At 43.3% G+C, this 16,372-nt stretch overlaps 1 protein-coding gene across 1 annotated transcript in view; it reads right to left on the bottom strand.

The window, feature by feature from the left end:
• MGAT4D (MGAT4 family member D) overlaps positions 1-13,489 on the bottom strand; it is a 33,150-nt gene extending 19,661 nt beyond the window's left edge. Inside the window, exons 1-3 of the mRNA XM_054716977.1 lie at positions 13,315-13,489; positions 4,881-5,039; positions 675-812 (exon numbers count right to left, since the gene is read on the bottom strand). Of these exons, the coding sequence (XP_054572952.1) occupies positions 675-812; positions 4,881-5,039; positions 13,315-13,408 (391 nt within the window). The 5' untranslated portion in view covers positions 13,409-13,489. The remainder of the gene's footprint in view (positions 1-674; positions 813-4,880; positions 5,040-13,314) is intronic.
• Positions 13,490-16,372: the final 2,883 nt, after the last annotated feature.

The raw sequence follows: 16,372 nt of genomic DNA, 5'->3' as shown, positions 1-16,372 counted from the left end.
AAGCACTGGCAGAACAGACCCATGCCATCCTAAATAGATACCAAGATTCTATGCTCAAAGCAGCTACAGACAGCAAGTAAGTGATGAACATGCCTACGGTCCAGCAAAACCATTCTTAAAATGGGTAGGGTCAGCCTTGGGGCTGTGTTTGCTGACCCCTGGCACAGAGGGACGCACTCATTGGAATGAATGAGGTTTGTGAGAAAGGCAAGTTTCTGAGTGTTAGTCTAACGTCCCTTTTCTCCACTTCTGTTATCTGGTGAGCTTGAACTCAATCTTCAAGGTTTAGCTCAAGGGTCACTGCTGTAAAGCCTTTCAGACCTCGGTCCCCATAAAGATGGGGAAATGTGGAGATAATCAGATGGGAATAGATTTATCAAACAAAGGGAGAAAAAGAGTTATCAAGTGCTGAGCAGGTAATTAACTATACTTGAGTTATATTCAAAGCATCTGTATTAAACCTGAATTTAAGTTCAAGTCTCCAAATATTTATTAAACTTTTTTTTTCTGCCAGACAATATACTGATTTCTGGTTATCCAAATTAATGCCATATAGGCTGGTGATCTAAGTATCAAACTGAGCATCATTTCAATGGATTACATTTTAAAACTTAAAGGCATGTTCCCAAAGATCAGAATATCTGTATTTGATTTTCCCATTCTAATTTTCTTACCGCCTTCTTTCTTTTTGCTGATGATTACATCAGGATAAATTCTGTCTACTTTCCTCAGATGAGGGAGAAAGAACTTTAAGACTTCAAATGTATTAGCCACTGTTTTATTCTTATCCAATGTATTCACTCCCTTCTCACCTAAAAGAGAGAAAAAATAGGGCTTCTGAGTTCATGGTTTCCTTAGATATCATCTACCTTGCAGCTGCAGAACCTATAGATGATGTTAAGTAAGGGCTTCCTGTATTTAAGTTAAATCTATCACTATGAGCTACAATGACCATTCATTTGAATTTGCCTCTACAATTCTGAAAAAGAAGAACAAAGCTGGAGGACTCACACTACCTAATTTTAATTCATAATATATATGTTAATTAAGGCATTGTGGTATTACAGGGGGAAAAAAATAGATACACAGACCAATACAAATTCTCTATTGTATCTATAGAGATACAGAAAGAGACCCACATACATATGGTAGACTGGCTTTTTTTAAAGATATGAAGGTAGTTCAGTGCAGAATGGACACCTTTTGACAAATGGTGCCAGGACACTTGGACATCCACAGAAAAAAGACTGAACTTTAACCTATTCTTCACACCATTTATAAAAATAAACTCTAAGGTTTTATAGACCTAAAATGTAAAATCTGAAACTATAAAATAAAAAAAACACACATAAAATAAAATTCCCATGACTCTTAAAGAGTTCTTAGATACATAAATGCATAATACATAAAAAATTGATAAACTGAATTTCATCTAAATTGAAAATGGTTGCTTTCTGAAGGACACATTAGGAGAATGAAAAGACAAGCCACAGACTGGGAAAAAATATTTCTTAATCACATATTCATTTGATATGTATCCAGGATATATTAAAAATACCTCTTGCCTAACCGGTTTGGCTCAGTGGACAGAGCGTCGGCCTGCAGACTGAGGGTCCCAGGTTCGATTCTGGTCAAGGGCATGTACCTCGGTTGCGGGCACGTCCCCAGTGGGGAGTATGCAAGAGGCAGCTGATTGATGTTTCTCTCTCATCGATGTTTCTGACTCTCTATGCCTCTCCCTTCCTCTCTGTAAAAAAAATCAATAAAATGTATTTTAAAAAAACAACAAAACAACAACAACAAAAAATACCTTTCAGCTCTAGCTGGTTTGGCTCAATGGATAGAGTGTGTCAGACTGTGGACTGAAGGGTCCCAGGTTCGATTCTGGTCAAGGGCACATTCCCAGGTTGCGGGTTCGATCCCCAGTTGGGGATGTGCAGGAGGCAATCAATCAATGATTCTCTCTCATCATTGATATTTCTATCTCTCTCTCTCTCCCTCTCCCTTCCTCTATGAAATCAATAAATATATATTTTTTAAAAAAACTCTCAAAACTCAACAACAAGAAAACAAACCACCCATTTTTTTAATGTGGAAAAGATTTGATCAGACATATTACAAAGAAGATGGAAGGAAAATAAGCACATAAAAATGTTCAACATCATCACACTAGACAGAAATGCAACTTAAAACTATGAGATGCCATGATATTGGAATGGCCATAATAAATGGGAGGAACTGGAACTCTCATATAATTGCTGCAGGGAATGCAAAATGGTACAGCCACTTTTATTTTTTTTTAATTTATTTATTTATTATTTTTTTTAATGAATCTTTATTGTTCAGATTACAATTGTTTCTCCTTTTTCCCCACATATCTCCCCACCACCCAGTTCCTACCCCACCCCTCTTCCCTTACCTCCCCCGCCCCGCTGTCCTTATCCATAGGTGTATGATTTTTGTCCAGTCTCTTCCCATACTCCCCACACAGACACCCCTTTCCCCCTGAGAATTATCAATCCACTCCCATTCTATGCCTGATTCTATTAAGTTCACCAGTTTATTCTGTTCCTCAGATTTTTAATTCACTTGACTTTTAGATTCACTTGTTGATAGATATGTATTTGTTGTTCATAATTTTTATCTTTCTTCTTCTTTTTCCTCTTTTTAAAGAATACCTTTCAGCATTTCATATAATGCTGGTTTGGTGGTGATGAACTCCTTTAGCTTTTTCTTATCTGTGAAGCTCTTTATCTGCCCTTCAATTCTGAATGATAACTTTGCTGGGTAGAGTAGTCTTGGTTGTAGGTTCCTGCTATTCATCACTTTGAATATTTCTTGCCACTCCCGTCTGGCCTGCATGGTTTCTGTTGAGAAATTAGCTGATAATCGTATGGGAGCTCCCTTGTAGGTAACTAACTGTTTTTCTCTTGCTGCTTGTAAGATTCTCTCTTTGTCTTTTGCTCTTGGCATTTTAATTATGATGTGTCTTGGTGTGGTCCTCTTTGGATTCCTTTTGTTTGGGGTTCTGTGTGCTTCCTGGACTTGTAAGTCTATTTCTTTCATCAGGTGGGGGAAGTTTTCGTTCATTATTTCTTCAAATAGGTTTTCAGCATCTTGCTCTCTCTCTTCTTCTGGTACCCCCATAATTCTGATGTTGGTTCGCTTCAAGTTGTCCCAGAGGCTTCTTACACTATCTTCAACTTTCTGAATTCTCTTCTCTTCATGCTTCTCTGGAAGAGTGTCCTTGGCCTCTTTGTATTCCAAATCTTTGAGTTGATTCTTGCAATCCTCTAGTCTGCTTTTGGGTCTCTGTATAATATTTTTTATCTCAGTCAGTGTATGTTTAATTTCTAGTTGGTCCTCATTGAATTTATCGGCCTTTTCCATGACATTCTTGAAAAACCTTATAACCGTGGTTTTGAACTCTATGTCCAGTCGCTTGTTCTCCTCCATTTCTTTGGTTTGTGATCTGTTTCCTTGCCTTCTCATATTCTCTGCTTCCCTAAGTTGGTAGGGTAGTTTTGTGTACTAGGTGTCCTATTGGTTCAACGGGTCAGCCTCCCAGTTACTTGAGGTGGACACTCTTGGTGTACCCTTGTGTACTGTGTGTCCCCCAGCAGGAGCTACAGCAAGGGCTAGTTTTCTCCTCCTTTGCTTGGGCGGTTTTGGAGCAGTCTGACTGGAGCTGCAGTTGGTTAAGCTGCTCCAGAACAGGCCATTTATATGCAAAAGCCGCTGTGTGGAGCCTGGGAGGGTTTGTAGAATGTGCGGGCCGGGGCCTCAGGGCGGGGCCTCAGGGCTGGGTGGGATCTCAGGGCGTCACTAGGCGTACAGCCACTTTTAAAACAGTTTGGCAGTTTCTTACAAAGTTACTCATGTACTTACCATATGCCCACGAATTCTAGATATTTATCCTAAAGAAATGAAAATTCAAACAAAACACCTGTACATGAGTGCTTATAGCAATAGGTATTTGTAATTACCCCAAAACCTGAAACCAACCAAAATGCCCCTCAGCTGGTGAAACAAACTATCCATTGTGCATCCATACAATGGAATGCTACTCAGCAATAACAAAGCAGCAAACAACTGGTCACAGAACACTTGGATGAATCTACACTAAGTGATAACCAGTCTCAGAGGGTTATCTGTGTGATTCCATTTGCATGGCATTCGGGAAAATGGAAAACTACAGGAACAGAGAACCAATCAGTGGTTTCCAGGCGTTAAGAGTGGGGCATGGTGGGGGGGGGGTGTGGGGAGGGAGTATTTGACTACAACGAGGGAGGCATGTGGCAGGACTTTATATCCTGAAGAAAAGGGGAACCACTGAAGAGTGATATACAAGACAGTGCAGTCTTCACTTTGGCTGCAGTGAGGATAGGTAGATTGGGACAAGACTAGAGAGAGAGAGAAAAAATAAGAGTATGTTAGCAGACATTTAGATGAAGCACGAAGGTGGCCTGACTAGGATAGTAGAGACGGTGATGGAAAGATATGGACAGATTTGTGAGGTATATGGGATTATGAATCAATGGGGTTGCTCACTGACTGACATGAAAGTAAGTATGCAGGAGGGAGAGGCAGGAGTCAGAGATGATGCTCAGGTTTCTGGCTGCGTCTACTGGATGCATCATGGATGCTGGTGCAATTCACAGAGATGGAAAACACAGAAAGACCACCTTCCAGAAAGAGATGAGAGGCAGTGATGTCTCTTACGTGATTTTCCCATGTCTGACAATAAAAGAGCAAGAACTGATTTAATTATATTTATTGGAGAGAAATGTCCTAAAATCAAAAAGCATAAAATGTAAATTTCCAAACACAAAACATAAAACAAACAAACCACCATGCACAAAAACAAAAGCAACACAAACCTAAGTTTACGGATACATCTCCACTCTGTCTGTTGTCATACTTCATTTTACTCAAGGCTTCTATCAGCTCTTGGCGATTGCTTTCAGTTTTGTTTTGTAAACGTAGAAAATTTTCCTTAAACTCCAAAATATGGTTTCTACAATTTATTAATTGATTACCTGCATAGAAAACACATATGTATATGTTTATATATGTAGCACTTGTATCATATAATTTTCATAATATATAACAAAAATATAAAATATATGCTTCTCTATAGCTATATATCTAGCACTAAATGTGTGTATATGTGTATATATAGTGCTATATACATATGGTATATATACGTACATAAAAGACCGAAAAAGAGAATGAAATGTTAAACACAGCACTATCTGGAAGGTGCCTGTATCAGATTGTAATTAAGAGGGAAAAAAAAACACACAATTGAGCCAGAAAATTCACTTCTATGAATTTATCTAAAGAAAATGACCAGGAATAATGTACAGATTTGGCTCTAAGGATGTTCAACATGGGCAGCATTATTTATCATTGTAAGAAAATCAGAAACAACCTAAGTACCTAACAATGGAAATATGCTAAATAAATTACCAAATATCCTTTTAATAGTCTGATGGCTCTTAAATCACATAAGATTGAATCTCAGTTTTGCCACTTAATATTTGTGTGGCTTGAGCAAGCTGTTTACTTTTTGCTAGCCTCTGTTCTTCACATGTAAATGGATATAAAAGAATCCCTGCCTCACAGTTGTTGTGAAAATGAAATTCAATAATGCATGCAGACCACGTGGCTAAGCACATTAAAAAACATGCTTTGACAAATGTCTAATAATCACTTTTGGTGGACTATTCTTTATTCATTTATCAATTGAATACCATGCAGCTATGAAAAAGAATATTTAATGTAATTAAAGCCATTGTGATGCTTATGAGGCTTCCAAACACAAGGCAAACATTTGGCTGTATGATTTTGATGTTCAAGGGAAAGATTAAGGCTGGTATTATAGGTTTGAGAGCAAAAATCTTGAGGCACTTATAAAACTGAGCAAGACAATATAGTGAAAGAATACAGCCCAGGAGAAACCAAGATGGCGGCATAGGTAAACACCTGAAATTGCTGCCTTGCACAACAACTTCAAAACTACAACTAAAATACAAAACGAACATCATCCAGAACCACAGGAAGGCTGGCTAAGTGGAAATTCTACAACTAGAAGGGAAGAGAAAAGCACACTGAGACTCAGAGGAGCTGCAGAAATAAAGAGCAGAGGTACGGAGGCGCGCGCACAGAGAGGGCTGGCAATTGAGTACGCAGCTGGCTTTTTCAATCTGGAGGGAGACACAAGCTTCCGACTGCCCTGAACTCCAGTTCCGGGTGAGACTCTGGGGACCCAGACTCATGCGGGGGGGAGTGGGGAGAATTGGATTGTCTGGCAGCGGGCAGAACTCGAGGGCGGCTTTCTCTCAGAGGTGCTTGCAGCGATTACCAAGGGACACTGAGACCTGGGGGCCTCTTAGGGCCAGGCTGATGGGAAGCCATTGCTGTTTGCTCCACCCTGAGACTCTGCCCCATTCAAGCTGTGCGCAGAGGTTTTTGCATATGAATGGCCTGGTCCTTTGAAATCTAAATTTACCTAACAAACTGCTGATTCAGAGAAACCCAGAACATCCAAAAGAAGGCCCAAGGCCCCACAGCAGCTGGCATTGCTTCACAGCTGGGCCTCATCTGGGCACCTCCAAAACCCAAACAAAGAAGAGGAATCTGCAGATCTCTCTGTAGCTCCTGCTGGATAGCCTCAGGCAGAGGCTAAATTAGCACGTCCTTGGAGATCCAAGAGCCAGTGTACCCAGGGGTCAGAGTAGGGCCATCCAGATATCCATAAGGGACAAACTCAGGGGGCAGACTCAGTGAGCACCAAAGCCCCACTGAAGCAAGTCTTGTCTCATAAGGGTGTCTCTAGCACAGAAGTTCTCCCATCATAGACACAACTGATCCTCACAGCCAATTGGCCTGGAGGTCAATTCCTCCCAGTGATACCAACAACAATCAAGGCTTAACTACAACAAGACAATGCATACAGCCCACAAAGGGGTGCACCAAGAGTGTCCACCTCAGGTAACTTGGGAGGCTGAGCCACTGGGCCCTATAGGACACCTAGCACACAAAGCCACTCTATCAACTCAGGGAGGCAGCCAAAATGCAGAGACAAAGAAACAGATCACAAATGAGAGAAATGGAGGAAAGCAAATGACTGGATATAGAGTTTAAAACCACGGTTATAAGGTTTTTCAAGAATTTTCTATAAACCACCGATAAATTTAGTGAAACCCTCAAGGATATGAAAAAGGACCAACTAGAAATTAAGCATACACTGACTGAAATAAGAAATAATATACAGAGATCCAACAGCAGACTAGAGGATCGCAAGAATCAAGTCAAAGATTTGAAATACAAAGAAGCAAAAACACCCAACTGGAAAAGCAAAAAGAAAAAAGAATTCAAAAAGTTAAAGATAGTGTAAGGAGCCTCTGGGACAACTTTAAGCGTACCAACATACAAATTATGGGGGTGCCAGAAGAAGAAAGAGAGCAAGATACTGAAAACCTATTTGAAGAAATAATGACAGAAAACTTCCCCCACCTGGTGAAAGAAATAGACTTACAAGTCCAGGAAGAGCACAGAACCCCAAACAAAAGGAATCCAAAGAGGACCACACCAAGACACATCCTATCTAATAAAAGAGTAATATGCAAATTGACCATCACTCCAACACATAAGATGGCTGCCCCCATGTGGTCAAAGATGGCTGCCCCCATGTGGACACAAGATGGCCACCACAAGATGGCCAACAGGAGAGGGCAGTTGGGAGGGATCAGGCCAGCAGGGAAGGGCAGTTGTGGGCAATCAAGCCTGCAGGGGAGGGCAATTAGGGGTGACCAGGCCTGCAGGGGAGGGCAGTTAGGGGCAATCAGGCTGGCAGGTGAGCAGTTAGGCATCAATCAGGCTGGCAGGGGAGTGGTTAGGGGGTGATCAGGCTGGCAGGCAAAAGTGGTTAGGGGCAATCAGGAATGCAGGCACGCGAGCAGTTGGGAGCCAGCAGTCCTGGATTGTTAGAGGGATGTCTGACTGCCCGTTAAGGCTCGATCCTCCGGGGATTGGGCCTAAACGGGCAGTCAGACATCCCTCGAGGGGTCGCAGATTGGAGAGGGTGCAGCCTGGGAGTGGACCGGGCCTCTAGTCATAAATAAAATGCCAAGAGCAAAAGACAAAGAGAGAATATTAAAAGCAGCAAGAGAAAAACAGTTAGTTACCTACAAGGGAACACCCATATGACTGTCAGCTGATTTCTCAACAGAAACTATGCAGGCCAGACGGGAGTGGCAAGAAATATTCAAAGTGAAGAATAGCAAGAACCTACAACCAAAATTACTCTACCCAGCAAAGCTATCATTCAGAATTGAAGGTCAGATAAAGAGCTTCACAGATAAGAAAAAGCTAAAGGAGTTCATCACCGCCCAACCAGTATTATATGAAATGCTGAAAGGTATTCTTTAAGAAAAGGAAGAAGAAGAAAAAGGTAAAGATAAAAATTATGAACAACAAATACATATCTATCAACAAGTGAATCTAAAAACCAAGTGAATAAAAAATCTGATGAACAGAATAAACTGGTGAATATAATAGAATCAGGGGCATAGAAAGAGAGTGGACTGACAATTCTCGGGGGAAAGTGATGTCGGGGTGCAGGAAGAGACTGGACAAAAATCGTACACCTATGGATGAGGACAGTGGGGTGGGGGGATAAGGGCAAAGGGTGGGGGTGGAAACTGGGTGGAGGGGAACTATGGGGGGAAAAAAGAGGAACGATTGTAATAATCTGAACAATAAAGATTAAGAAAAAATAAAATAAAAATGTGCTCTGAGTGGAAAGTTAAAAAAAAAAAAAAGAACACTGCCAATCTTATTTCATTCCTGCCTTGGCTCACACTAGCCTTAGCCTTGGGCAGAGAATTCAGTCTTTGAAATCCAGCAGGGAGCATTATCTAAAGAACTAGAGGCCCGGTACATGAAATTCATGCACAGCGGGGTGGGGGGGGGATGGGGGAGGTGTCCCTCAACCCAGCCTGCACCCTCTCCAATCTGGGCCCAGTGGGATTGGGCCTAAACAAGCAGTTGGACATCCCTCTCACAATCCAGGACTGCTGGCTCCCAACTGCTCGCCTGCCTGCCTTCCTGATTGCCCCTAACCACTTCTGCCTGTCAGCCTGATAACCCCCTAACCACTCCCCTGCCAGCCTGTTTGCCCCTAACTTCCCTCCCTTGCAGGCCTGGTCCTCCCCAACTGCTCTCCCCTGAAGGCCTGGGTCCCCCCAAACTGCCCTTCCCTGCAGGCCCAGTCAGCCCCAACTTCCCTCCTCTGCCAGCCTGGTCACCCCTAACTGCCCTCCCCTGCTGGCCTGATCACCCACAACTGCCCTCCCTTGCAGGCCGGGTCCCTCCCAACTGCCATCCCCTCCTGGCCATCTTGGGGTGGCCATCTTGTGTCCACATGGGAGCAGGATCTTTGACCACATGGGGGCAGCCATCTTGTGAGTTGGAGTGATGGTCAATCTGCATATTACTCTTTTATTAGATAGGATAGAGGCCTGGTACAGGGGTGGGGACCAGCTGGTTTTCCCTGAAGGGTGTCCCGGATCAGGGTGGGGATTCCTTTGGGGCATAGGGCGGCCTGGGCTAGGGGCCTGTAGTGGTTTTCAGGCTGGCCATGCCCCCCAGCGACCCAAGCAGAGGCCCTGCTATCTGGGATTTATTTATCTTCTACAATTGAAACTTTGTAGCCTGGAGCAGAGCCAAGCCTTCTGCTCGCTCCTTGGCGGCAGCTATTTTTGTTGGGATTTATCTATCTTCTATAATTGAAACTTTGTAGCCTGGAGTGGAGGCCTAGGTCAGCCAGGGCTGCAGAAGCTTGGCTTCCTCCATCACTCGGGGCAACCCTAGCCTCCTGCTCTCTCCAGCTTGGTGGCTGCCACCATTTTTGTTGGGATATATTTATCTTCTATCATTGAAACTTTGTAGCATTGAGTGGAGGCCTAGGTGGGCAAGGGCAGGTGGAAAGCTTGGCTTCCTCCATTGCCGGGGAAACCCAAGCCTCAATCCTGCTCTCTGTGGCCGCAGCCATCTTGGTTGGGTTAGTTTGCATATTCACACCTGATTGGCTTGTGGGTGTGGCTTGAGGACATGGTTTGTGGGTGTAGTGGAGGTATGGTCGATTTGCATATTACTCTTTTATTAGATAGGATGAACTTGCCGACATTGAAATTGATTTAAGAGGTTCTAAAACAGAACCATGCTTCATCAAAAGAACTGCAACTACCCCAATAAATCTTGCATATCCATATAGTGGATACTACTTGGGGATGCTCACAAGTTTAAACAGGGATGTAGTGTAACCAGTATAACCCTGTTACTGGGGCTCCCAGGTAATATTCTCTTTGTAAAAGGGATCATGTGTTTGGAGTTGATATAACACAGGTGATGCAACATATCTGGGCCAAGGTGAGTCAGTCCCTGAGGGATCAATTTAGTAAACATGAAAAGAAAGCGTTTTCTCTGGAGGAGTAGTATTTGCAGAAACATACAGAGATGTTAAAGGACACAATCTCTAGGCTTGGATCTGCTTCTCGTTCATTCTGACCTGATAATTGAACTCATCAGTATTCTATTTAAAATATTTATAGTACTTGCATATTCACTGAAGTACTTTGTGAGGATGGACTGTTACAAAACTACCTTTCCTGCAAAGTTTGAAATAAATGATAATTTGATGTTTTGAGTCAATTGTGGTAAAATTGTGAAAAGAAACATCAGCCCACATGTGCAATGGGCCGATGTGACTTCCACCCATAAACCAGGTGAGGTCCTGAGAACCACTGACCTTCGCGTCTCACAGCAAGGGGCCAGAAGAAATAAAGAGGAGCTACCAGACTGCACAGCACAGATTGGTGATACCAGCTGTGAGCCTGTTAGACATGTATCTCAGGCCTCACCCAGGACCTCCTGAGTCAGAAGCTGCATTTTAATGATTCACAGGAGACTGAGATTTGTGCTAAAATTTAAGAAGTACTGTTAATAGACCTTTAATAGTTTCATCTTTCTCATCATTGACTTTACTATAGAGTTCAGGTCTTTATTGCCTCTCCCTGCACAATTATTATAATTGCCTTTTAATTGGTCTCTCACCTCCAATCCACAGTTAATCTTCTGGAAACCATGCCCAAAGACTTTAAAAGGTTCCCTAAATGCTAGTCGAATAAAATCCAAATGAATTTGCCTTAGTATACAAAGTTCTATACAATGTGGCTATGACCTAACTTTTCCACCTTATTTCATTCACTAAATACCTCCAGTAAGGAGAAGCATGCTGAGCTATTCATTCTTTCTCCCATTGAATAGGTATCATGTGCCACTCACTGTGCTGTGATAGGTAAACAAAACATGGATAAAGTCAGGTTCCTACTCTAAATTAACTAACAATCAGGCTTGCAAGGAACATATCATTGGGAAAGAAGCATATATTTGAACAACTAAGTATAATGGAATTGTCAAAATGGAATTATCCTCGAGGTGCACAGGCCAATGGAGGAAGGAATAGTGAAGAGCCCACTAGCCCTTGGATCCTGGACTCTGCTGACCACACCAGGGAGCTCTCACCTCACCAGTCCTGCTGCAGGGTATGTTGTAGGCACATAGGTACATTCCCACAAAGTCAGATACCTTGGTGATTATATATGGTCCCCCACTTAGATGGGGAGGAGGCAACTGATCAATGTTTCTCTTGTTACATTGATGTTTCTCTCTCTCTCACCTCACTCTCTCTCTTCCTCTCTCTAAAATTAATAAACAAATCCTCAGGTGAGGTTTAAAAAAAAAAAGTGTATTCTCAAGATCTCATTTTCTGAAGTTGGACATATGAATGATGGGAATATAAACACTTTGAGGAACCAAATTTGTTTTTCCTGGTCATAACTAGAAAACACACCAAAATGGTTGTGTTTTCAAAAACACTACATATCTCAAAAAGTCTACATTTTCAGTAAAAGAATGTTAATTGTATTGAAGTGTCCTATGAGGTTGCCAATCTCTTCCAAAATTACTATCAAAAGAAGTTTACATTTTGCTTTCTAATTATGAGTAATGACTTATTTTTTTTGTTAATAAAATAACTCATTGTGTATTGTTCCAAAATAAATAAAAGACACATTTGGATAATGGTCTTTATAGAAAATAAAGAGGGAAAGAGTATAAAATGATTAAAGATTAGTAGTATAAATCATATAAATTAATATACATTTTTAATCTTTACACAAATGGCATACAATGTTGGTATTGTGGGAACATGACAAAATTTAGTAATAATTAAGGGACTAAAACCTAATTTTAACATTAGAGGACATAAACATTAATTAGAGGACTAAAGCCACTTCCCAACTTTATCCTTGACTCCACTATCAAGATTACTTAGTGTGCACCCTGAGTCGTAAATGAGTATAAAAAGAAGAATGAAAATTTAACCTAAAACAACCCAAGGACAGTCTTGGAAGGCTGGGTTGACATGTTTGCAGAATCCCTAAGTCTTCAGTTCAAAATTTAACTGTATAAATGTTAAAATGTTACACTATGGCCTAGAGTTGAAAGATAAAATACAGGAAACCAGAGTTAAATTTGAACTGCAGATAAACAATTTTTTAGTATCAATGTATTCCATGCAATTTTTATATTAACAAGTTATTCATTGTTTATCTGAAATTCAAAGTTAACTGGGCAACCTCCATTTTTATTTGCTACATTGGGAACTCCATAGACGACAATAAATTAAAACCTTGGCGTGTTTCAACGTGGTAATGTGAGCCAGATTAGTCAGATTCCAAACCAGTACTCTCTATTGTTGGTGGTGTCTCTCTCTACCATCTCACCCCGTCTCAGCTTCCCAGAATATACTGAGGGAGCCCTGAAGTGTGGCTCAAAAACGTCGGACACGAAAGAGGAAAGATGCTGGCTGTGTGAGTGGAGTTCTTGGAGTCAGGCATTCACGTTTCTGGAAATAATGGGATGGGGGTGGGAGCAGGTGGACACAGATCGGGTCCTTGAACCTACGTGGGAGAAGGCACACGCAGAGGCCAGAGCCCGAGGCCCTGCAGGCCAATGCGTTAGCGCGTGCCCAGCGGCGGCCAAAGCCACGCGGATAGACCTGGGTGTCCGTTACAGCTCAACCGCGGGCAGGACCAGGGCGTGGGGGCTACATCTGTGAAGCCCCTATTAGGGGAGCAGGTGAACCCGCCAGGTCCCTAGGTCACCCCACCCCCTTCTCTCTGACCCAGCAATCCAGGAGCCCCGAAGGAAGACAGTTGGCGGGAGACGCCACCCTCCGCTTACTGGTCTGAGTCATCCTGGAGATGCAGAAACAGGAGAAGCTGAAGAGCATGACCGCGATGAGCGCCATCAGCAAGTTCACTTGCTTGGCCCTCATGGGGCTGGCAGGGTCGGGCAGCGGGCAGCACAGCAGGCAGCGCAGCGGAGGAGGCGGGGAGCAGGGCCCACACCACCGAGGACGCACGACGAGGACGCATGAGAGCGCCTGCGCCCCTGGACGCGCGCCCCTGCGCACCCTCCCCACGGAGTCCGTGGGACCCCGGCACACCCGCCCCTTGGGAGCGCCCTTCCCTAAGAGAACTCTGCACCCTTCGCCTCCCGAGTATGGCTCAGCGCTTAGAATCGGAAGGTTGTAGGGCTGCGGTTAGTTAAATGACTTAAACTATGAGACTGACAAATGGTGAGGGCTCAGGAACTACTTTATCTTCCTGTGGTAGTGAGTGACTTTTGTGCCAGACTCCGGGCTAAACAGTTTCCATATAGGATCTCAGGTTATACAGCTGCAAATGGTTCCTCAAATCTTACACATGGATTTCAAAAATTCCTACAGAAAATATGTATCTTTACTTTCAGATGATTTAGCCTTAAATGGTAACCATCACATGTCCAAATGACTTCAATGGCTTAAATGTTCATGTGGGATGTGATCAACCCCAGACCTTTAGTTTAATCCCCTTACCTTTATTTTTTGTCTGTTGGTACCCCCACCCCAGGAAAGGAGCAGGGAGTCAACTTTTATGAAAGAAAAAGTTATGTATACGATGAGCAGCAGCCCTAGGGAGATTTGCTGAGCTTTCCCAAGTTGAAGGTAGGAGTTCCTCAGACCCTCAACCAAGGCTGGGAAACACTAGGTGAGCTTCAGAAGGGTGAGACTCTCTCTGGTCTCCTTAAACGTGTTTTTTAATTTGGGTTCTCCACTCTGATCACTCTACTCCTGTGTGGGACTCACTGGCAGTGCCTGGTAAAACGGACTCTACTTCAAACTAGCCTTGCACCACTGGGCTGGTTTCTGGCCCTTTGAGGAACAAACATTCGAACACAGGCCAGCCTGTCATTATAAGCCATTTTCTCGTGAGCTAGTGGCCAGGAGTTGTGGCCTTCAGTTAAGCAATGACCCAGCCAGCTCCCCAAATAGGGAACTCGGAGAAATAAATACATCCACTTTATCCTCCTGCATCCCGTCAGACTCTTGCCAGTCTTCACTTTGGCTAAGCTCTCTGGGAAGCCAGAAAGCAAGGAAGTCCAGCTTGATGTCCTAGACTAGAGCATACAAGCCTGCCTCCTGGGCTATGGAGCAGAGGAGAGAAAGTTGTAGGCTAGAGTGAGATGGGGGAAGGAAGCTATTCAGCACAAAGATATCTCCAAAATCAATAATGTCTTGTTCTCTAACTTGAACTCCAGGTTCACATTTTCAGCTGCCTTTAAGATTCAAAAAAGCACTTTGTATGTACACACATAATACCTTAATTTAAAAAAATTGGGAAAAAAAAAAGCACTTTGCTCTCACACCTTAATGTATCTGAAATCAGTATATATTCGAGTTGATTTTTACATTTTGTAAAATTATATCTTCTTCTTTTGTCTTTTTCCAAAGAAAGGAAAAAACAAAATCTTCTCGTCAGCCAATGGTCTGTCTATGAGTCAGACAGAACACATGATATTTATTGAGCACCTACTGAGTGTCAGTCACTGAGATACAAATAGTCACCTGCTGGTTCTTGACTCCAGCTTCTTCCTCATGCTCAGACATGAACTGCACTCCCCACACGCTCATATTCCTACCTACCAAAGATTCAGCTGAAATGCCACTTCCTCCACGAAGCCTTCATTGGTCTCCATCCACCAAGGGATCACTATCTTCTTTGAACTCCTGTAACACTCAAATCCTCTCTCCAGGGCACTCAATCTGCATCATACTTAATTGTTATGCACGTATTTTATTTCCTCTGCCATGTGATAAACTCCTAGAAGAGAAAGACATTTCTTATATGATACGTTTTTATATCATACTAGAGGCCCAGTGCACAAAATTCATGCATGGGTAGGGTCCCTAGTGGCTGCGGGCCGCCGGCTGGGGTCTCCCTTCCCACGATTGGCCGGACAGTCCCGTCCCCTGGTTGAACTCCTGGTTGAGGGGACAATTTGCATATTAGGCTTTTATTATATAGGATTCCCCACTGCACATTTCAGGGCATGTTACAGATCAAAGGTACTGACTGAAAAACAAGCCTGTGGTACAACTGAGCTATAGTCAAAACCAATCACTGTACTCACTGCCCAGTACCACTGAGGCCAATCCTACCTAATAAAAGAGTAATATGCAAATTTACCCTAACTCTGCTACACCCACAAGCCACGCCCACCAGCCATGCCCACCAGCCAATCAGAGCGATTATGCAAATTAACCCAACCAAGATGGCTACAGCCACAGAGAAAGTAGGAGGGAGGCTTGGGTTTCCAAGGCAATAGAAGAAGCCAAGCTTTCCCCTGCCTTGGCCGGCCTAAGCCTCCACTCAAGGCTACAAAGTTTCAATTACAGAAGGTAAACAAATCCAAACAGAAATGGCTGCTGGCCACAGAGCAAGCAGGAGGCTTGGCTCCGCTCCAGGATACAAAGTTTCAATTGTAGAAGATAAATAAATTCCAGATACCAGGGCCTCCGCTTGGGTCGCCAGGGGGCGTGGCTAGTCTGCAAACCACCACAGGCCCCTCGCTCAGGCCGCCCCACGCCCCAAGGGAACCCCCACCCTGATCCGGGACACCCTTCAGGGCAAACCAGCTGGCCCCCACCCGTGCACCAGGCCTCTATCCTATCTAATAAAAGAGTAATATGCAGATTGACCTAAACGGGCAGTCGGACATCCCTAGAGGGGTCCCAGATTGGAGAGGGTGCAGGCTGGGCTGAGGGACACCCCCCCGCCCCCATGCACGAATTTCATGCACTGGGCCTCTAGTAATAAATATCACTCCAGGCAATCCAGAAGCTAGACAACAGTAGCATTCTCAAAGACCCTCAGACTTCCCTTTTGTGATTTGCTCTTTTAGTGTCACATTCAGACCA

The sequence above is a fragment of the Eptesicus fuscus genome, chromosome 6 (assembly GCF_027574615.1).
Source record: "Eptesicus fuscus isolate TK198812 chromosome 6, DD_ASM_mEF_20220401, whole genome shotgun sequence".
Lineage (NCBI taxonomy): Eukaryota > Metazoa > Chordata > Mammalia > Chiroptera > Vespertilionidae > Eptesicus > Eptesicus fuscus.
This window is presented reverse-complemented; position numbering and strand designations above follow the sequence as displayed.